This window comes from Micromys minutus (assembly GCF_963924665.1).
Source record: "Micromys minutus genome assembly, chromosome: 5".
NCBI classification, from domain to species: Eukaryota; Metazoa; Chordata; class Mammalia; order Rodentia; family Muridae; genus Micromys; species Micromys minutus.
In genome coordinates, this window is record NC_137974.1 from 81774244 (window position 1) to 81798361 (window position 24118).

Below are 24118 nucleotides of genomic sequence, written 5' to 3' on the forward strand. Positions count from 1 at the left end.
CAGTTTCCCTGTGAGAGACTTCAGTTCTGAGCAGTCCCGGCTGTCCAAAGTGAGCATCTCTGTACAGGATCCCTCCTCGCCCCTTCAGAGTGGCCCTGGGGACCCTGTGTTCTGCTGCCTTTTGCCAGAACAAAATCCTCACCAAAGTCCCACTCGGATAGCGTTGCTTGCTTTGTTTCAACTTTGAACTGAACAGAACCCAAGGCCAGGAGGCACCGTAGATTCCTGCACGCTGTTGACCCACTCCGGGGCAGGCAGACAGCTAACACATAGAGCTAGCTGATGGGTCCTGGCGAGAAGACTTCCTTTTGCTGGTGTCATCTATGATCCGCTGAGTCGGCCCACGTGGGACCAGGCAAAGCTCCTCGACAATAGAAACCAGAGGATCTCTTGGCTTCTAGTGATTTGTTGAGTTGCTCACGAACTCAGTAGGACAGTACGTAAGATGAAGTCCTTGTCTTCGGCAGCGAGCTTCTGTGTGTTAGATGAAGATTGCTTCAGAGGACCACAGAGTCACTGAGGAGAGTGGGGAGAGCCCTGGCGGTCAGAAAGTGGTACAGGCTTACTTTGGTGCTAAGCAGACACCTCAGTCAGACAGTGGTGTGTGGGCACAGGCCCGGGGGAGCAAAGGGTACAAGAGGTGGACCAGGCAGAGGGGCAGGGACTGCTCAGATCATTTCTGGAGAGGCAGACACTTGATACCTGACACTTCCATTCCAGGCAGGTCTTGGGAGGTGCCTGGGGGTTTAATGTTAGTCAAGTTTATAAATGCAGCCACAAAATGCTTTGGATTTCTTTATTTGAAAATATGTACAGCAAGCGTTCTTGACCCTGTTTCAAGACCCTGTTCTATGCCCCACCCCCAACCCCAGGGCCATCTTCTCATGGAAGCTCACACCCCTACTGATCCCGCCCTCTTTCTCCTCCTGTAGGCTCCGAGGGTCCTGTGCGCTCTGGAAGTTGGTGTGGACAATGTTCATCTTGTGTGTGTTTCTGCTCTCTGGTGTTTCTGCTTTCACCGTCCCGACAGTGGTGCACACAGGAAGGGTTTCTGAACCTACAATTTTGCCAGAGAAGCACACAGGTGAGCAACGATCACTTCAGCCGGGAAAGGGCTTCAGGAAAAATACTTTTCCAGTGGGGTTCTGTTAATGAGCAGCAAATTACAAATATTCATGGCTCGGCAAGCGATGACGAATACTCCCTGTCCTTATGCTGAAGTTTGGGGGGGGGTGTCCTTCCAGGAAGAGATCGGAGATTATGAACAATTTGCCCTTATTCAGAGATTCCTTGATTTAGTTGTTTGAGATGCCGGGAGAAGACTGCAGACTCAATCCAGATTGTAATCAGTTAATTTTGTTGACTCTGTTAGCAGGACAGCAATCTCTGAGTCAGATTAGAGGCCCGCTGCTCCAAGTAGGGTGTGGGAAGGATTTTTCTTAATTTATTTACTTTACATCCTGATTGCAGATTAGCTTTCCCTCCCTCTTCCCCTCCCAGTCCACCCCCATCAACTCACCCAGGCCTTCCTTTTTCTTTCTTCTTAGAAAAGGGCAGGCCTCCCATGGATATCAACCCACCTTGGCATATCAAGTTGCAGTAAGACTAGGAGCATCTTCTTCTATTGAAGCCAGACAAGGCAGCCCAGTCTGGGGATAGAGATCCAAAGGCAGACAGCAGAGTCAGATATTGTTTCTGCTGTTAGGAGACACACCTGAAGACTGAGCTGCACATATGTTACATATGTGCCCAGGGCCTCGGTCTATGCCATGCATGCTCTCTGTTTGGTATTCTTTAGGTCTCTGTGGGCCCTATGAGCCAAGGTTAGTTGATTCTGTAGATTTTCATGTTGTGTCCTTGACTTCTCTGGCTTCTTCAATCCTTCCTCTCCCTCTTCCATAGGATCCCCCAAGCTCTGCCTTACGTTTGGCTGTGGGTCTCTGCATCTGTTTCCATCCACTGCTGGGTGAAGCCTCTCAGAGGACAGTTATGCTAGACTCCTGTCTGCAAGCATAGCAAAGTATCATTAATAGTGTCAGGGGTGGGCTCTCTCATATGGGTCTCAGGCTGGGCCAGCCATTGGTTGGCCATTCCTTCAACTTCTGCTCCACGGTTACCCCTGCACATCTTTTTGGCAGAGAAAAAATTGTGGGTCTAAGGTTCTGTGGCTGGAATGGTGTCCCAGTTTCTCCACTGGAGTCTTTTTGTGTTTGCTGGAGGTGGCTTTTTCAGGTTCCAGAGCCTTCATTCCTAGGAGTCTTAGCTAGAGTCATCTCTTAGATTACTGGAAGGTTCCATTGTTCTAGACTTCTGGGTGATCCCAGATATGCCGCCGCCATCCCTCCATCCTCCCTCCAGCTTTCCTCCCACACCTCCCACCCAGCTTCCTCCCTCTATGCATACCCCTGTCTGTTCTATTTCTCCTCAGTGGGATGCAAGGGTCCCCCCCCCACACCTTGTTATTTGGCTTCTTTGCGTTTGTGGAGCATAGAATGGTTGTCCTGTACTTAATGGCTAATATCTACTTATAAGTGAGTACATACCATGTTTGTCTGGATCTGGGTTACCTCCCTCAAGATGAGGTTTTCTGGTTTCACCCATTTGCCTGCAAATTTCATGATGTCATTGTTTTTAAATAGCCGAGTAACACCCCACTGTGTGCATTTGCCACGTTTTCTTTGTCCATTCTTTGGTTGAGGCTGTTTCCAGTTTCTGGCTGTTATGAATAAAGCTATGCTATAAATATGCTAAAAATATAAAAATATGCTATAAACATAGCGGAGCGTGAGTCTTTGAGACGATGAAACATCTTTTGGGTATATACCCAGGAGCTGGATAACTGGGCCTTGAGGTAGAACTATTCCCAGTTTTCTGAGAACATTCCAACTTGACTTCCAAAGTGGTTGTGTAACTTTTTGAGCCCGTCAGCAATGGAGGTATGTAGAACTTTAGAGGTGGAAACTACAAACTTACCTGCACAAGCAAACCAATAGCCTTGTGCTCTGCCAAGGTTAGGTTGTCAAGGCAACTTCAAAGTAGTCCTTGAATGTCTGCATAAGAAGGTTGCAGAAGCCCTCCCTTCCCCAAAGTAGTCATATCATAAGGAGATGGCCACAGCTGTGTATTTCTGGATGGGAGTCAGAGTTACTAGAAACTTATCGTTCAGTGGCTGGGGTCAGAAACAAATGTTTAGTGGGTAATAAGATGGAAACATAACATAAAGTGGAGTCTTTTTGGCTGTCATACCTCCGACTTGAAACGTATAGTCTGTTACAACCAATCCCTTCTACCTCTATTTAGATAGTTCAGCTTTGAATATCAACAAATGAGAAGTGAGCCTGTATTTAAATCTTTAAGAAAAGATTTAAAAATTTGCCTTTATTTGTGTGTATGTGTGTGAGTGTGTGTGTGTGGTGTAGTATGTGGTGTAGTGGTGGTGGTGGTACTGTATGTGTGTGTGTGTGTGTGTGTGTGTGTGGTGTAGTGTGTGGTGTAGTGGTGGTGGTGGTATTGTATGTATGTGTGTGTGTGTGTGGTGTAGTGGTGGTGGTGGTACTGTGTGTGTGTGTGTGTGTGGTGTAGTGGTGGTGGTGGTACTGTGTGTGTGTGTGTGTGTGTGGTGTAGTGTGTGGTATAGTGGTGGTGGTGGTACTGTGTGTGTGTGTGTGTGTGTGGTGTAGTGGTGGTGGTGGTACTATGTGTGTGTGTGTGTGTGTGTGTGTGTGTGTGTGTAGGTGTCTTCGAAGGCTAGAAGAGAGTGTTAGGTCACTTGTAGTTAGAGTTACAGATGCTTGTGAGCCTTCTGATGTAGATGCTAAAGAATTTCCACCCTCCAATTTATAAAAACACAACATGAACCTGATTTGTCTGTCTCTTCAGGATAGTAATCAAAATTGATGGTCCCAGGTTACCATTTGGGAAGTCTGAAGTCACAGGAATAGAGGTTTCTGTTCATGGGGACCTGGGTGCAGGTCACTTTGCTGGGATCATGCAGAATCTTGCTTAGATGTGCCCTGTATCCCTGGGTTGGGGCCATCCTCATTTTGGAAACTTGTTTTGTGATGTGAGCAGGTTTGGGATTTAACGCCTATTATTTCTGACTTGTAGTCCACGGGGACAATTGCCAGTTTCGTGGCAGAGATCTCAAATCTGAACTGAGGCTGGAAGGCGAGCCCGTGGTTCTGAGGTGTCCCCTGGTACCTCATTCAGAAGCCTCCAGCAGTTCCCGCAGCCTTCTGACCTGGCACAGACTGGGCTCTTCTCAGCTGACCCCAGGAGACGAGTCAAGGATGTGGGTGAAGGGTGACAGGCTCTGGGTTCTGCCAGCAGTGCAGCACGACTCTGGCACCTACATTTGCACGTTCAGGTAAGAAAATCTGGGACTGGGCAGTGTGGCTGCAGGCAGAAGGGATGCTAAGGTTTGCAGTGACAATTGTACTCTCAAAGTACATGAATTGCTATTGTGTCTCTGCAAAACTCCTGTGCTGGTTAGGAATGTATATGTATATATACATATACATATTTTTTTTTTCTGTCACTAGCTTCACCTTGGAAGAAGGAATCTCACTTGAGTAATTGTTTTCATCAGACTGGCTTATAGGCAAATTCGTAAAACATATTTCTGGTTAATGATTTACGTGGAAGGAAGTAGCCTAATGTCTTAATGTTTCGCTGTTGTGGAAGAGACATTATGACCATGTTACTTCTCATAAAAGGAAACATTTAGCTGGGTCTTACTTACAGCATCAGAGGTTTAGTCCGTTATCACCGTGGTGGGCAGCATAGGACACGCAGGCAGACATGGTGCTGGAGAATTAGCTGAGAGTTCTACATGAGCATCCACAGGCAACATGAAGAGAGAGACGCTGGGCTTGGCTTAAGATTTCGAGATCCCAAATCCACCTGCCAGTGACACATTTCCCCCCCAAAGGCCACACCAATCCCAACAAAGCCATACCCACCACAACAAGGCCACACCCACTTCAACAAGGCCACACCCACTCCAACAAGGCCACACCCACTCCAACAAGGCCACACTACTTAATCTCTCTCAAAGTAATACCAGTCCTTAAGGACCAAGCATCAAACATATGAGCCTCTGGGGGCCATTCTAATTCAAACCACCACACCCGCTGTGGGTGATGCCATCCCTGGTCAGAGGTTCTGGATTGTATAAGAGACTAGGCTGAATAAGCCATGTACAACAAGCCAGTAAGCAGCGTTCCCCTGCGGCCTGTGCTTTAGTTTCTGCCTCTAGGTTCCTGACTTCCTGTCATGACGTCATGACAGGCATAAGCTGAAATAGACCCTTTCCTCTCTATGTTACGTTTTGTCCTGGCATACGCCAGTGATAGAAAGCAAACCAGAACAACCCCTCATCTGGACATGGTCATAGTTCCCTCCCTCCTGAGGGGAATTTGGTCTCTGCTCAAATGTTACCCCTCTGGAGAGAACTCTCGTAGCCATGTTAGCTGGCACAGCACTCAGTCCTGGCCCCTTACCCGAAGTTACTTTCCCCAAGAGACACGTCTGTTCTGTGTGCATGTAGGTAAGATTTGTTCACCATCAGAACGTGAGCCCCAGAAAGACAGAGACTTGTTTTGAGCTTTTCACTGGTAAACTCTACATGGTAGAGAAACCAGATATAGATGGGAAATCCTCAGCAGAATTTTAGAACTAGAGGGAGTCTTAGCATTGGACTAATCCAAATGCTTACTGCACAGATGTGGAAAGCGAGTATTCACAGGAAGTTGTTCCGGGGCAGGAGGAGGGGCTGCAACCCATGCATCTCCCTATTCTATATCCTAATGTTTTTTAATTGTTATAAGATACATAGAACGTGAATCCTACCGTGTTGACTGTCTTTAAGTGAAGGGCTCAAGCAAGCTAAGCACTTCCACACAGCGACACCGGCACCAGCTCCATGTACCTCCAGAACTCCCTCTTCTTCATGAACTGAAGCTTAGTCCTTATTCAGCTACAGCTGTCCATCTGTTTCCTGCCCCAGCCCCTGGCAACCACTGCTCTACCTTCCGTCTCTAGGAACCTACATCTTCTAGATGGTTCTTGCAAGTGTTAGAGCCCACGTAGGAATTCCCTTCCTTTTCAAGGCTGACCGTTGATGTCTTGTGGGTCAAACATCCCACATTCTCTTTGTCCATTTGTCCTTCTGCGATCACACAGGTTTGTCCTGCTTTGTGGCTATCTTCAAGAATACCATTATGAGTATCCACGTCAGCTTTTGTTTGTGTTTCTGGATCACCCGGCAATTTTCTTTTATTAGATTTTCCTCAGCAGCTGCATTGACTTCCATCCCCACAAGGTTCTATTGCTCGACAGTCTGCAAAATGCAGGTTGCTTAGTTAATTTTTACAGTGCTGTTCTAACGTGTGTGACGTGGTTCCCTGTGTCCTTGGCTGTCCTTTCTGATGTTTCAGCTTTTCCTGTCTTCCGTAGTCCCTGTGTCTACTTCTGGAAGAAAAATGGCTACTTCAGTCCTTGCTGGTTTTGAGAACTGCATTGCTTTCTGCAGGATTTTGGGATGTCTTCTCCTAATTAGCTGTATGACTTGGGGATAGTTTATCTCTCTCCGTGGCTTGCTTAGATACTCCATTGGTGTGCCCTCCTCATGAACACATTTACATTTTTGAAAATTCTAAACTAGATTTTTTTCTCTTCTTGTGTCTGTGTTTTCTGGGTTGAGGGAATCACAGATGATTTCGAAGTAATAAAGCTTTTCCCTTCGTACCCTTCCTATAAACTTAGAAATTTACCGCCTACGTTTCAGGCCTGATGGTGCTTTGAGCTAGTTTTTGTATTCGGTGTGAGTCCAGGATGCAGGTCTGTTTTTGCATGGGCCCTCTTGCTTTCTCAACACCGTTTGTTGAAAAGATAATTCTTTCTTCAGCATGGACACATCCTGCTGCTCCTCAAAGGGTAAAGTTGTTGGCTTCATATTGGCAATCTTAGTAGTTTCTGTCACCGTTCTTCTGAAGGGATTAGGACACACCCTTGGCCTGACTAGAGAACAGCTGTCCCCCTCCAGAAGGTTGCCCTGCCCCTAGACCGCTGCTCAATCCACCCACTGCTGGCTTCAGAGTCCAGCTTGATTTCATCAACTCATTTATGGAGAAATTGACCAGGATATGGACACTTAGAAGACCCAGGCAGGGTGACATCCTTAGCAGGAAGTTCAGACAATGTCAGCCCCAGTCCTGTGTAGGTATGGGAAATGTGCATATGGGGTTTCAGGAGGAGTGCTGATGTTAGGGAGAGGTGAACAGAGGGACACTGGCCATGGAGTTAGTTTTTATGCTGTATTAAGAATTATAGCCGATGCCCTTATTTTTGTTGGGAAAAGAGGGAGCTCTGAGATTGAGGGAGATACTGAAAACCTCAGTGTGTTCAAATGTTCCTTGCCTTGGTTAATGTTTGCCTTCTCTTCCAACTGTGCCGTGCTGGGCTTCAACTAGAGTGGAAATCTCCAGCAACTGCTAAGACACACTTTGGCATTCCCAGTTCCAGGACCCGAGAGACTGCCCTGCCCTGTTCTTGCTCTTGCTATCGGGAAGTCACATGGCCTTTCTGTCACTCAGAGTAGTCGAGATAATACTGCCAGAACAAAAGTCCCCAGAGCTCAATGCTTTGTTCGTGGGAGGATTACCAGATCAATAATGTGAACAAGCTTGGGGTTCTCGGGATGTCTGGCAGTCTTGGTTGCTAGAAACTTCTAGTTTCTGGGATTTCTAAGAGCCTTAGATTTTTGTCCCTTACCAGCTACAGAGACTTAGGTTACTTCACTCTGTACTTGATTTACTTAAGTTGAAAACACCGGAATAATCAGTACCCCTTGTATGTGTATTGCTAGACTGAAGATCAGCTTGTTGTGAGCTGCTGCTGAAAGTGTTCTTCAGCCTTCTCACTTGCACCTCTGTGATGGGACCACTTGTTTATGTGATCGTTTCATACACGTATTTACTGGATTTTGGTCCCACCACTGCCTTCTTTTTCCATTGAAACCCCTTTCCTCCCTCAAATCCTCTTCCGACTCTGATGTCTTTATGTGTGTGTGTGTGTGTGTGTGTGTGTGTGCATGACACATGTTTAATCATGGTTGTCTGCAGGAGTTGGTGGTTATTTACATGGGTAACTAATCAGTGACCACACAGACAGAGAAGATGGCGGCCTTCTCCGCTGGTACCCAGTAACAGCCTATAGTGAGCACCTCACCTTAGTGAGGAGTGGGCCTCAGATGACCCACCCTGAGAATTTTATAATGGTAGGCAGCCCGACCTTACACAGGTAACCACAGCTGTTCTGAATTTATGAATACGGCAACCACACCATGTCTGGAAGACGCAATTTTGTGGCATTTTCCCTAACCGTTGGGTCTTACATTTTTTTCTGGTCCTCCTTTGCAGTGTTCCCCGAGTCTCTGAGTGGGTTATATGAATGTCCCATGTAGGGCCAAGCACTCTAGAATCATTTATTCTTTATGTTTGTCCCACCTTTGAGTCTCACTGTATTGCCATCCACTGAAAACAGAGGCTTCTCTGGTGAAGACTGAGAGCAGCTTTCAGTGATGGGTATCAACACAGATATTTAATTTAGAAGGCAGCTTGACACCACGCCTGTTTAACAAAACAATAGCAGTAAGTTTTTGCTTAGGACCTACGACCTCTCTAGCCTGGGAGAGCAAGTTTTACAGAATCAAGATCCACCCAGAGAGCAGTTGGTTACCTCAATGTGATGATTTGCGAATGCTTGACCCAGGGAGTGGCACCATTAGAAGATATGGCCTTGTTGGAGTAGGTGGATCACTGTGGGCATGGGCTTAAGACCCTCACCTTAGCTGCCTGGAAGTCAGTCTTCCACTAGTAGCCTTTAGATGAACATGTAGAACCTCTCAGCCCTGTCATGCCTGCCTGGATGCTGCCATGTTCCTGTCTTGAAGATAATGGACTGAGTTTCTGAACCTGTAAGCCAGCCCCAATTAAATGTTGTCCTCATAAGAGTTGTCTTGGTCATGGTGTCTGTTCACAGAAGTAAAACCCTAACTAAGACACTGTTAGAGCCATGCCATTACTACATCAGGGGGTGTACCTTGCCAGGCAGAAAGCTGCAGCTCATGAGGTCCACATCTTTGGATATATATATTGTTAGGTATTGTTAGGCTTTTTTTTTTTTTTTAAAGAAGTAACTTTTATACCATATTTGCAATTGATTCTCATGGTCTCAGTTGGTGTGTTATTTATCTTAGGTAGCTATTCATCTGAGGGTCTTAGCTGATAAATTATATTTTATCTATTTTGTTTTGTTTCATATCTCTCTCTCTCTCTCTCTCTCTCTCTCTCTCTCTCTCTCTCTCTCTCTCTCTCTCTCTCTCTGGATGCTGCAGTTAAATGCTGAGCCTCCTCCAGGCTGAGCACATGGTCTACCTGCCAGCTCCTTGTTTTCTATTTTAAACATTCAATTTAATTAATTTTTTTTGTTTCTTCATCCATTTCCCCTCATGTTCCCATCAATATTTCTTTTACCTCTGGCCTTTTCTCAGTTCTAAGGACAACACTTGGTCTGCTCAAGTCTTCCCTGAATGCTTGCTCCCTGCTCACATCATAGTCCTAGAATTATGGGTGGTTTGACAAAAAACCAAGTCATCTTTCCAAATTAGTTGTTTCCTCTAACCCCCTGCTATGAAGTTTTGTTTAACTTTATTTTTTATTTATTTTTATTTTTTATTTCTTTGAGTCCAAACAAAAAGTTCTCAGCAGTTTTCTGAAACTAGAAATCAGTTGGTAAAGCATTCTTAGGGGGAATCTCAGTGTCCTGGGTGCAGGAATAAATCTTCTGCACTGGGACTTCATGAGAAGCCCAGGGCACACATCTTGTAGATAGCGGTTAGATGTGATGCTTTAGTATCTCAAGAAGTAAAAGGAACGGGAGGTGAGCCATACTCAACAAGGTGGTGCAGACGGGGTGTGACAGGGGAGGGATATGTTCTTACTTTCATTGATTTTGTATTTCTGTCTTTGCATTCATTGCCTCTTTCTTTTTCCTTAACAAACAATTAGAAACGCATCCCACTGTGAGCAAATGTCCGTGGAACTCAAGGTCTTTAAGAATACTGAAGCGTCTTTCCCCCTCATCTCCTACTTGCAAATCTCAGCTGTCTCCACCACTGGGTTACTAGTGTGCCCTGACCTGAAAGAATTCAGCCCCAGCAAAACTGATAGGAAAATACAGTGGTATAAGGTAATGCTTCGGAATGTGTGTGCCACTAAAATATGTCTCAATGGTTGTAGAACGCATATGTAAAAACCTGACTGAAGACAATATATTCATGTGGACAGACAGATAATTACATATTTAGAAATATAATATTAATTAAAATGGCGACCATTAGTGTTGTGTGGGTTGGGCAAGGTTCATGCAGGAAGACCACGAAATGATTTCAGAATCAACAGCTGCTAAGATACTTTTGTGTGTCGCTTTCCTAAAAATAACTAGGGAAAAAAAATCCAAAAGTCCATTTTTTTTCTAGAAAAAATTTATATCCATGTTAAAAATATCTTTTTTAAAAGCAGAAGACAACTTTTGGGTTGCAGGAGTAAATATTGCTACAGTTTCTCCTTTGTCTTCTTAATAAAGTAGCGAGTGTTTTATGGTTTCTTTCCGAGGTCATTGCTTCTTTAGGAGACATCGCTGTTTCCAGCACAGGCTGCAAATTATAGCCATACAGAGCTGTCGCCTGTCTCTGTGTATCAAGGATGGAGAATTTTCAGGTTGTAAATACTTGAAAGAGAAAGAAAAGACCACTTCAGCACACTCCACCGTTGACTTCCGTGTCATAAGCACATTTGTATTAGGGCTTCCACTTACGGATTGTCTGTGTCTGTACCACTATATGGTTGTGACAGAGACCATGCAGTCTATGAGGGGAACAAAATATGTCTTATCTGGCTCTTATCTGAAAGGACTTGTCAACCTCTGATACAGACCATAGAGAGATGCTGAGAAGTCTAGTATTCCTTTAGTCATTCATAAGAATTCGCACTTTAATCAATAGGATAATTGGCTGACTGGTATTAACATCAAGATGCACACACACACACACACACACACACACTTTATAACAATGCGATATTAAAAACTTTGAAATGCTTTTCTGAAAGTACTTTGTGCCTGTAGATAAGTCTATTGAGCTGCAGAGAGCCTTCTCTTGGTTTAGAGAGAGCAGGCAGAGGACAAATGCAGGGGAGCCCTGCGGAGGATGAACCACAGCTCTGGAAACAACATGTGTGGGTTGGAAACCTTCCTGTCTTGAACCTGTTTTTGCTGTGAGCAATTGCAGCTACCTGCCATTGTTTTGAAGGTTAGGGATGGAGAAAGGAGCACCACGAATGCACCTGTACCATGCATAATAAACGGGGCTGGCATGTGATGTTAACAATAGCCACTTCCTACACAATCCTCCGAACACTGCTGAGCACCTACTATGCTCTTCCTATTCTAACCTCGGAGGCAGGACCTTCTCCCCTTTCCAGTTGCCGGGGACAGAAGAAACTGTCTAAGTTTATAGGACAGTTGTGATATCGTACCCTGTGTTCATATTTGTCAACACAAGCTGGGGGCTGTGAGATCTCCCATTTAATTAAATATATTTTGAGGAAGGGCCATGACAGTCTCAGTTTTGTGTGTGACCCACCGAGTGTAAGATTATGACATCACCCTGGGTTCTACTTTATTACTAAAAGCCTTGAGCTTTGATCACATTTTATCCCCCCCCTCCGTACCCCCTCTCTCCTTCCTACCCCCCCTTCTTCTCACCCCTCCCTCCTTTTTACCCTCCTCTTTCATTCCCAGCCCTCCCTTCTTCCCATCCCCTCCCTCCTTCCCACCAGTCCCTCTTTTCCTCTTTTTCTTCCTCATTATCCCTTCCCCCACCTTTGACAGGTGTGACTATGTGGCTCAGTCTGGCCTCAGACTTATAATTCTCCTGCCTCAGTTTCTTAGGTGCTGAGATTATAGGCACATAACACCATGCATAGGCTTTTCATGGTTTACAAAGCAATCTACTGAAGCCTACGAAATGCTCAGGATGTTTTCCCCTGACCTACGTCATCCATTTCCCTGCAGGCCTTGCTCCCGAGGGCTCTGTTTTGCCAAGAACCTACAGGATTCTGTGTCTTTATGAGAATGTGGACCCCATCTCTCCTATTTATTTACTTACAAAATTTTCTCTCTTGTAGTAACTCCTAAAATTGAAATGATTTTAAAAAGAATTTCCCTAACATGGTCACTTGCGGCCATAGTTTTTCGTGTCTTTCTGGCTGTTTAGTAGTGAATTTCCTTGACATTGTTCAGTTAGTTAGACCGTAATTATGTTATTTGTACTTAAATGGTTTAAAATAACTTAATCTTAAAAATGTATTCCCTTTTCTAACTGGGGTATGGAGGTACACCCAGGTCATCCCAGTAGCCTGGATACATAGGCAGGAGAACCAAGAGTTTAAGGCTAGTGTGGGCTACATGACAAGGTTCTGCCTCAAGGGGGAACAACCCCCAACATTTCTCCAACAATACAGTTTAAAATGTGCTCCAAAGACAAAATGGTCAAAGTAAGTATATGCCAGGGAGATTCTTGAGTTGTAGATTTCACATTGATTGATAACAATGATATTACACGCAATGTTCAAGGGATATGTTATTCTATAATGTAACTTTAAGATACATTTCCCCCCAAGGGCTCCATCCTCTTGGATAAAGGCAATAAATTTCTGAGTGCAGGAGACCCCACACACCTCCTGATATCCAACACATCCATGGACGATGCAGGCTATTACAGATGTGTTATGCCATTTACCTACAAGGGCAAGGAATACAACATCACTAGGAATATTGAACTCCGGGTCAAAGGTAAATACTCCACTGAGGTACCTGTCTTGCCTAGTTCTAGAAGCAGCTTTGTAATGCATTCTGAATCACCTAGAAACCCTCAAACATCTTTGGCATGAAGGAAAAAGGAAATGTGTATGCCAACTATTCTAAATGTTACTGAAACACGGACATGATACTTTAAGAAATATACTGCAAGTGAGTTCTAAGAATTAATTCCTGGGCAGGAGATTTAAGTATTTAAAAGTTGCAAGGCTAAAACTCACCAGTAGAGGGGGGCCAAACCAAGGGGTCCCGGGAAATGGAAGGTTCGAGCATTCTGAGCTGGTCAGGACACTCATGCCAGGCCTTTGTATATACTTCTGAGGCACGGGGAGTTCACTGCAGTGATTCTCAGCCTGAGAGTCACGACCCCTTTGGGGCGGGATGTCGCCTATCCTCCATGTCAGGTGTTTGCAACACAATTCACAACAGTAGCAAATTCCAGTTAGAAAGTAGCAACTAAATAACTTTATGGCTGACACAAAATGACAACCTGAGGAACTGTGTCACAATTAAAGGGTCCCATCTTTAGGAAGGACTAGAAGCACTGTTTTACTGGGTTTTTGACAGGGTGCTGAGCATTGGGCACAGCCTGTTCAGAGTCATCTGGTCGCTTATCCAGTGACTGAACCAGCGGCCCTTTGGACAGGCTGACCACCACCTGCTTGAGAGCATAACAGAAACCTTCTAAATCTTGATTTTTTTTTTTTTGGTCAAGAATTGGCATATTTTCACCAGCGTAATGAGATCTTGGGGCTAGGAACAAGTTTAAACTTGAAATTAGTTTATGCTTCATACATAACAGAAAGATTGTTTGAAATGATATTTTATTTACTTTTTTTTTTTTTTTTTTTGAGACAGGGTCTTTGGCTATACTTAGAACGTCTGTGTGGTCCAGCGCTACATTCTGGCTTCTGACTAAAGAACCTATTGTAGCGTTTCCATGTTGAGATCACTCATGAATACCACCAGGTCAACTATCACAGCGTTTTAGTTAATTCTGTGCATCAAAACAATGTTTTACAGTATGGAATTTTCTATGCGCAGCATTATATGGTTGCTTCACAAGTTTCCGGTTTTAGAGTAATTTAGATTTTTGAAAACTCGGAGAAGTGATGCTCAGCCTATGCCCAGGACAGATTATACCCGAGAAAAAAACCATGATAGGCAGGGCTGGCCAGCATTTAACAGCCGTTTGCTGTCTATCATCCTTAACTCTCATGTGCTGGAGAGAAAGTGAGGGGAAAGAGAATAGAGTAAAATATCTGAGCCCTAGAGACTCTTTTGTGTCACTACTCTGCCTGACCCGAAGCCTCTGGAATAAACTTGTTATCCTGTCCCGTGAGAAGAGAACAGGCTCACCTTCACTCAGTTCAGGGTGGTGCCTGAGAACGGGCTACACCATGTGTTTGTGTGATACTGCACAGGAACGCTAGGGGGCGGCAGACCCGAGTATTGTACGGAGTTGTCAAACTAGGGCCATACAGTGGTTCTTAAATGGGGCCGCCTTGTCTGGCTTCAGTGGGAAAGGAAGCACCTAGCTTTGCAGAGACTTGAAGTCCTGGGGTGTGGGGAATACCGGAATGGGGGTGGCGGACACCTGCTCAGAGGAGAAGGGAGGGGGAAAGGGAAGGAATTGTGGGAGCAGGTAATTTGGAGGGGTGCAGTGAGCAGGATGTAAAAGCAAGTACGAAAAAAAAAATTAATGAAAAAATCAAATAAAATTTGATGAGTTGCACACAAGATAGAAAAAAAAAAAAAATTGAAGGCCCTGAACCAGAATCAGTAGCGTTACCTGAGTACTCCTCACACACACAATCCGAGTGATCCTCACACAGGTAGACTCTACATGCGCAGTCTGAGCGGACCGCCCTGTCCCCGCCCCGCCCCCAGACTCAGTAGTACCCACACAGGACAGTCTAAGGCCCTCCGAAGATCCCGATAAACAGGAGCTTGGGAGCTTGCAGTGCTATAGTCTATATTTCCCAAGCCTGCCTGTCTCCTTGGAGTTGTTATTTGTGACATCGCTGACCTGACCACTTGCCACTTGCCCAGCTGAAAAGCCATCTGTTCCTTAAGCTACACTGTCCTCTCATCTGGTGCTTATGTCCTGCGGTAATTTAAGTGCCTTTTAGTAGCAAAAACAAGAACCGTGAGGCCAGGGGAGGGATGGCTCCCAACCGACCACTCACCCCAGCGGGACCCCACCACTCACCCCAGCGGGACCCCACCACTCACCCCAGCGGGACCCCACCACTCACCCCAGCGGGACCCTTCACTTCAGGTGCTCAGTTTCTTTAAGCTGGTTCGAATCTCTTGGAGGCCCACTCCGGCCTCCCTAAAAGAGTTCACCACCTTAGTTCATAAGACTTCAGTGACCAAGGTGTGTCACTGAATTTAGTACCCAGTTTGGGATTAGTCTAATACACACACGTCTCTCTAACCCATTCTCCAGCCCCCGTGCCTGCTCTTGAAGAAGAAGCCAAACCCATCCTGTGGGTACCATCAGGGTGCACGCAGGAAGCCTGGGAGAGGAGTAGCTCATTGTTCATGACAGAGCAGATAACAAAGACCATCTGCCAGGGGAATGTGTAACCAGTGACCTCTTCCAGTAACGTCTCTGCCGGGAAAAGCATTGGCTTAAGATGTTCAATTTCATGGAGAGCCCGTTTCCTTTGCCAGACACAGGCTGATTCTCACAATGTCTGGTCACTTAGGGAAGGGCCACTTAATTAGCTAAACAAGGAAATCAGAATCTGTCCTGGAAACCAAGGCTTCCCCCTGATGCAATCTCTTTTCCTTTCAACCTTCTCAGGAACAACCACGGAGCCCATTCCTGTGATCATTTCTCCCCTGGAGACCATACCAGCATCTCTGGGTAAAGACCTCAAGAATTGTTTTACCCATGTGCCCATGGTGGTGCCTGAAATCAACAGAGGTTGGGGAGGCCTGTGTCTGCTGACCACATTAGGGCTTTGGGTACACACTGCCTCAGTGGAGCCCAGGAACCAGGATACGTAGAGCAATGATACTTCATTTTCTGAAAGTCGTAACCAGAAAAACCTAAGTGTGGGGGAGAAAATAAATTTGCAAGAGTTATTAGCTGTAGGAAGGGGTCTCCACTGCTGGCATCTTTCGTCCACTTGACTTCATTCATTTATGTTCTCCATATTTAGCCGCTGCTCAGCATCCCTATAAGACTGTCAAACAGAGCCAACAGCGACTACAGTTTCCTGTATTTAGAGTAGCTGGTCTATCCATCCATGGTGGGAGCAAAAGGGTTTTCTGGTTTTACCCCCCTGCTGGTGCAGGATGTCCTGGCCAAAAAACTCGTTGGATGGTCCATAGTGGGTGGCCAGTGAAGGCGCTGGAGTGAACTGTGGACAGACTTTCTGAAGCTCTCAGTAGGGAAGGGCTGCTCGTTTGTTGAACATCTATTCTGCCCGGTGGGAGCCTATCCCTTGTCAAGGCCAACTCTCTACAAAGGTCTTCTTTCTACTATTTACTACAGGAAAAGCTGGCAGATTTTGGTTTGTGTGCCTGCAAACTGATATGTACACACCCTTTCGTGTGCGTGCTATGAACCGTACACATTTTATAATTCTGGTGCTCATGCATCAAGTTCTGGCTTCAGAGTCTGTTTATTTTTAACTTTTAAAGATTTTATTTTATGTATTATAGGTGTACACTTTAGCTGTCTTCAGACACACTTGAAGAGGGTATAGGATCTCATTACAGATGGCTGTGAGCCACCATGTGGTTGCTGGGAATTGAACTCAGGACCTCTGGAAGAGCAGGCAGTGCTCTTAACCGCTGAACCATAGCTCCAGCTCCCCCCTCACTGACGCCCCCAACCCAGCCCCAGTGTCAGCATCTGCTTTAAAACAAAACATTAGCATTAGTTTTCCTTGGGGTTGGGTTTAAATGTTAAAGTTAACCTGGAGGCCATAGAGGTAGGGGTGCAGGGGTTCAAATTGCTTGTGTTCCTCTTGCTTATCTGACTGTCCTCTTGCAAGCCAGAGTGATGGAGACAGCGATTGGTCCTGGTTCCCAGTTTGCTGGGTCTCAGGTACTCTCCAGCTAAGTGGAGCCCAGTCTCATCTGTTGCTTTGAAGGCACTGCGGTGCGTGGTGCAGTTTCATGACTACGTTTTGCTTGTTTGTTTTGTTTTATCCCAGCTCTGGGCATGGGGTCAGGCTTTCTGTACTTTATGTAGGGATGGCCTAGATGTAACGATTGCTATAGCTGGTGGGGAGCATTTAAAGTCCCAGGGACAAGAAGGGATGGAGAGGAGCTGACGCTATCTGAGTGTGATGGGGAGTGGGCAGACAAACTAACTGGCAAACTGTAGAAGCTGTATCTTCAAGAGTAAGAAGTGAGTCTTCTTTTTCTTCATCTCCCTTTTGGTGACTCAGAAAGAAAAACCATCCCCTATGACTGAGGCAAGGGATTGGCACCATCAGAGCGCATGACTGTAGAGAAAGTCCAGTGCTTAGACTATGCCACTGGCTTTCAACGGGTTAATTCTAAGCCTAGGCCTTCTTGGAATGGAGCATCCCATCGGGAAAATGGAAAGCTGAGACCAGCAATGGCCAGAGAAAGAGTCACACAGGAGGGGATTTTTAGGTAGCGTCTGTTGTGGAAGGAACAGCTCTTGAGTAGTGGATGCTCTGTACGATCACAGTGGCCTCAGTGAAACCATCTAACTCCATGTGCTCTGGGGCTTTTGCCTGTTGCATAGACCAGTGGATGGTGCCAGAGACATTTGGTCAATAAGTGGTAAAGCTTTCCTGAGGACACGTAAGGAAACTACATTTGCGTCTACAGAAAAGGTTGGCTTATGGAGGGCATTTGAGAAGACAAGCAAGGGTCCATGCTGAGGATTGTGAGGCAAGGTGACCCTTTTCCCCCCAGGAGTTCTGACGGTTATGTGTTATATCTTGTTATTCCCAGGGTCAAGACTGATAGTCCCGTGCAAGGTGTTTCTGGGAACTGGTACATCTTCCAACACCATTGTGTGGTGGATGGCCAACAGCACATTTATCTCAGTGGCCTACCCAAGAGGCCGTGTGACCGAGGGGCTACACCAGTAAGTGGGTGGGGGTCCTCTGCTGTGATTTATTTTCTTCTGGAGGACATGTTACACTCAGGGCCTGTTCATATGACAGATATACATATATTTAATATTATATAAAATATAAAATATTGATGTATATAATATATAATATAATGTTTATATATGTTGTGCTAAAAATAACCTTTAATAAGGTTATGAACTGTTAGGGATTTAGAGCTTTAAAATATTAAATTTTGCTCAACATTGTCTTTAACCACCAAGTGTTCTTTAGACTTCAGTGAGTTGAAGTTTACAGTTAGCTCGTAAAGTATTTTTCTTGATATTTTATTTTATTGGTTATTTTATTTATTTACATTTCACGTGTTTTTTTTGCATGCCTAAAATATTTTAGAATTTCCATTTTTCACTTTGTTTCACTCATTACTCAAAAATCTTTACAAGCCTTCATAAATGTTTTAAGGGCTTGACACAGTATCTGTACTAGATACAGGGTCTGATGTATCTCTAAAGTAGAGAGAGAGAGAGAGAGAGAGAGAGAGAGAGAGAGAGAGAGAGAGAGAGAGGAGAAAGAGGAAGAAGGAGAGAAGGAGAGAGGGAGAGAGAGGGAGAGAGGGAGAGAGAGAGAGAGAGGGAGAGAGGGGAGAGGGAGAGAGGGAGAGAGAGGGGGAGAGGGGGAGAGGGAGAGGGAGAGATGGCTGTATATAAACACCCATCTCCTGTTTCAGTTTTTGCACGTTGAAAGCTGAAAGGGAGGGAGACAGAGTTCGAAATTTTGAGCACTTTTTAAATTGTCGTCCAGTTACTTGGAATTAGTCTGGATTTCAAGTTGTATCTTGCTATTTGGACTGGACCCGCTTGTCACTCTTCTGCCTTTTGGAGAAGGTTTGCGGACATTTTTAAAAAATGGATACAATTACTGGATGAAAGTGATGCTCGGTAGTGTAATTCTTGGCTTCCAGTGTCTGTTGTCAAAGACTTAGCTGCCATCAGTGTCCGGTGTTAGTGGACTGAGGCTGCTTAGCTCAGAGATGCCTTCCTCACGTGAATGGACAGCAATGGGATTTCTTTGGTGTCTGTTCACATCACACAAGGGAGCCACCTTGACTAGAACCTTCCCTGGACCGTCTGATGCCTCTGGCCTGTACTCCTTTCCCTTTTAGGGAGGACACCCTTGAGGGATGGGGTTCTGGAAACTCCCACTGTCTCACCAACCGGTGAGAAGGCCACATTTCTCAAACTAGATTTTTCTGTTCCTACTTGATTATTGAAGGTATTTTTGGCCTCCCCCAAATGAAGTTTCCCAACTAAACCAAGAGGAGGGCATGCGCTTTTATTAAGACAGATGTCCTGTTCCAAAGGACAGCAGCATCAAGGACACATGTCTCTCAGAGAAGCATCACACATGATGGCAAGTTCTCAGAATGCTACAGTTGTGGTCAGTTTCAATACAACAGATGTGTCTAATTGGAGGATGTGTCCCTGTCAATCCTGTAAAGGACAAGTCTACTTTAGTTACATGCATCATGCTCTGCATATGTACACCAAGATCTACATGTGTACACCATGCTCTACATATATACAACATGCTCTAATACATACAACATGCTCTAATACATACATCATGTTCTACATATGTATATCATTCTCTATATACATACATCATGCTCTACATACATAATACATTATGCTCTGCATACGTACATTATGCTCTGCATACATACATCATGCTCTGCATACATACATCATGCTCTGCATACATACATCATGCTCTGCATACATACATCATGCTCTGCATAGTACGTCATGCTCTGCATACATACATCATGCTCTGCATACATACATCATGCTCTGCATAGTACATCATGCTCTGCATACATACATCATGCTCTGCATACATACATCATGCTTTGCATACTACGTCATGCTCTGCATAGTACGTCATGCTCTGCATACATACATCATGCTCTGCATACATATATCATGCTCTGCATACATATATCATGCTCTGCATACATACATTATGCTCTGCATACATACATCATGCTCTGCATACATACATCATGCTCTGCATACATACATCATGCTCTGCATACATACATCATGCTCTGCATAGTACGTCATGCTCTGCATACATACATCATGCTCTGCATACATACATCATGCTCTGCATAGTACATCATGCTCTGCATACATACATCATGCTCTGCATACATATATCATGCTCTGCATACATACATCATGCTCTGCATACATACATCATGCTCTACATATTGTGCATCATGCTCTGAATATGTACATCATGCTCTACATACATATACTGTATTCTACATATGAATATCATACTCTGCATACACACCTCATGCTCAATTGAATATCTTCTCACCCAGCCAGTACTCGGAGAATGAAGAGAACTATGTGGAAGTGTCACTGATTTTTGATCCAGTCACAAGAGAGGATCTGAATACAGATTTTAAATGTGTTGCATCGAATCCACGGAGTTCTCAGTCACTCCATACTATGGTCAAAGAAGGTATGTATCTGGGGAACACTGAAAAAAAAAAAAAAACAATTCATTGAATGCTTTCTAGATGCTGGATGGAAGTACCCATTGTTTAGATGTCTCCTTGTAGAGCACTGAAAGCAAACTTCAAACTGTGTGTATGTGAGACAGAGTGTGTGCTGTACATACATGTTCACATGTGTGTATTGTACATGCATGTTCATGTGTGTGTATGTGTGTTCACATGAGTGTAGGGGCCATAAATGGATGTTGGACATCTTCCACAATTGTTCTCAACCACATATGTTTTGAGACAGAGTCTCTCGCTGACTGCAGAACACACTGAATTGGTTAGACTGCCCATCTCCACCCCAGAGTTCAGGTTATAAATGTGTGCACTAGGCTTTTATGTGGCTGCTGCGAACTCAAACTGAGGTCCTTGTGTTTGTACAAGCACACACTGCATGGACTGAGATATTTCCTCTGCTCCACCAGCTCCTTCTCTTCCTCCTCTTCCTTTTAGCATGTCAATGTGGTGTATGTGCACATATGTATGTGTGTTCATATGAGTACATGTTCAGTGAACCTCCCTTCTCCTCTTTTCCTCTCTCTCTCTTTCTCCCCCCCCCCCTCTCTGTGTGTGTGAAGCCAGAGATGGAGTCTCCCTCAATCACTCTACATTTTATTTATTTAGGCAGGGTCACTCACTCTAACCCAGAGGTCACAGGTCCAGGGTTCCCTGCTACCTGTCTCCTGGGTGCTGGGCTTCCAAGCCGGGTGTCACATCCACTTTGCATATGTGTAACTGCTGGAGACCAATGCCTCTGTCGGTAAACACTTATCTACTGAGCCACTTCCCTGCCCCACAAACCTCTGCTTTAAAAGGAATTAATTGTCAGTAAGGTGGACATTTGGCATTGGGAAATTATATTCAGAGAAAAATAAAAACTAAGTTGAAATCACTTGTAGCCAACATAAAAATCTGCAGTGAACAGAACACCCTGTGTCCCCCTGGGGTTCTGCCTTGGAGCACCAGGGTCTGCTGACATTCATATGGTCTCTAGAAGGTGGTGGATCACTCCTAATCTTGAACATGACACTGAAGATCTCTGTCCTGTTTTGTGTAGACCAGGATTTCAGGGCAGCAGGCAGCTGTCAGGTCAAAGCCATCAAATAGCAGGAAATAAGTACAGTGTCCAAGGACATTTCACAAAGGAAAAAAACCAACAATTAAAAGTTATTGTTTGAGTGTTGAACAGGGAAGTGAGGTGCGGTGAATAAAGTTTCTGCTGACAGCGCACAGGATCCGAGAGAGGATTCCGAATGCAGCTCTGGAGCAGCAGCCAGCAAGATGCCTTTGGTCCACAGTAGTTTTCACAGCCAGGGAGGCAGCTATGGACATAGTTTAAATGAGGAAGATGCTTTGGTCAAACCTCAGAATGGCAATGGATATGAAATACATCTCCATTTCAGCTCTTTACCCTCCCAGTGTCCACCTACCCAAGCCTCTACTAGACCATAAGTAACATCTCTTGTCACATTCAGGAACCACCACGGTCTCCTGAGCATCCCCAGACTGCAATTGCCCCGGCTCCTTGCAGACATTAGGATCGAGGGGCAAGTGCTACTTGTTTCTGAGGAAATGACAGTTTCATATAATGCCCATCCATGTGGAATTGCAAGATAGCGTGAGAATCCTTCGTAGAACCAGCATGAGATCCTCTTAATTCCTGCATAGGACACGGCAAATTATAGCTTAAAATGTGTACTCGGACACTTGGGAGATAGAACCTCAACAGGTAGAATGGACCTGGGTTCAGATGTCAGGCACCCATTTAAAGAGCTGGTAATTGTAACATGTACCTGCTATTGCAGGGCTAGGAGGAGACAGAAGACAGACAGACACACAGACAGACACACACAAACACACACACACACAGACACTCATAAATACATATACACACATACACACAGATATACATACACACAGACATACACAGACACACACAGAGGCATACACATACACAGACACACACACTTACACACAGATACACAGATAAACACACATACAGACACACACACATACACACGGATACATGAACATACGCACAGAAATATACAGACACAGAGATCCACACACAGACACACACTGGCACAAATGTAGACATGCACACACATATATACATACATACACAGACACACAGACACACACACACACACAGACACATACAACTCCACCCCACACATATCCACATACACCCACCTCAAATGTCCCTACAATCTCCTACACATCCATATCTACTTCCATGTGTGCCAACATACTTCTACCCCCACACACACTACAACCATTATACTTATACACACACATGTGTACATACACATGTGTGTGCACACACAAGTATATGATTACTCATCTAACAAATGTGAAATTTTACATACCTGTAACCCTAGTTGTGACCTGAAACAAGGGGGAATCAAGTTTGAGGTCCTCCTGAACTACATGGCCAGAACATATCTTAAAAAAGGCGGAATTCTGGTCTCGTTAATATGATATTTAATAACACTGTCTTCGTATTCATTTTTAATATTATTCACAATCTCTTCTTGTATCTCTATAATAGAGATGCCCAGGAATCAATACAACAGCTGGATCCAAAAAATAACTTTGGCATCCAAGGTCCTTAACCCAAAGTTTCTCTTCTTTGTCTCTGTTTGCTATTCTATCCTCATGACACCTGTGATCACGGGCAAGGTCCAGGTTGTCCCTGGCACATCACCGGCAGCTGAAAGAGACTAAGGCAGGTGCCTTTCACATGCACTGCCCACAGCCGGTACAGCCCCATGCTCTCTGCTCCTTACTTTGTCCTTTAATTAGATTTTCCCAGCCTGGCTTGCTCTCTGATGTCAAAGGTACCATTCTCAACTGTCTGTAAGAGCCTTCCAGAAATCAGTGCACATTTACCAAGGAAAACAAACTGATATTTTTCTTCCCTGTCAACTTGTGCTGCCCTGTCCTGCATCGAGAGATGCTCCCTCTCATGTCCTCTCCTCTCTCGACAGTCTCTTCCACGTTCTCCTGGGGCATTGCGCTGGCACCTCTGTCTCTGATCATCTTGGTTGTGGGGACAATATGGATTCGGAGACGGTGCAAACACAGGGCTGGAAAGACGTATGGACTGACCAAGCTACCGACTGACAACCGGGACTTCCCTTCTGGCCCGAACCAAATAAAGGAAATGAAGTAATACAAGGCTGACCTGTGTGGTTTCTTACGGGGGGGTGGCTGTGCCGTTTAGAGGTTCTGTGCTTTGCTCTGCTTTTCAGCCAAGCTCCTTGTTTGTAGCTGATGCTGGAATCTTCTACTCCACTCTTCTCTGAAAATCAGTGCAGGGAGCAAATGTGCAAGGGAGTGTGAACAGCCCTGCCCCTTGTGACCCATGTATGAAGACAAGAACAGCCTCTTGTGGAGCAGATGTCCTCTGGGTATGATCCTTTGTACGGTAACGTCCCTCCTAACTCCTCTCGAACAACAACTAAAACAATCTTGAGTAAGACTGCTAACTTTTAAATGCTTTAAAAGTTCACAACTCTTTTAATTAAAGTGT

General features: G+C 44.9%; 1 protein-coding gene across 1 annotated transcript; it reads left to right on the plus strand.

Moving 5' to 3' along the window:
- Positions 1 to 972: 972 nt before the first annotated feature.
- IL1R2 (interleukin 1 receptor type 2) lies at positions 973 to 23758 on the plus strand (the record flags this gene model as incomplete). The annotated part of the gene is made up of 8 exons (XM_080917484.1): positions 973 to 1084; positions 4108 to 4366; positions 10071 to 10251; positions 12744 to 12915; positions 15752 to 15814; positions 17890 to 18025; positions 20401 to 20543; positions 23574 to 23758. 8 exons carry the CDS (start codon positions 973 to 975, stop codon positions 23756 to 23758), a joined length of 1251 nt encoding a protein of 416 aa, XP_080773610.1.
- Between the last annotated feature and the right edge of the window lie 360 nt (positions 23759 to 24118).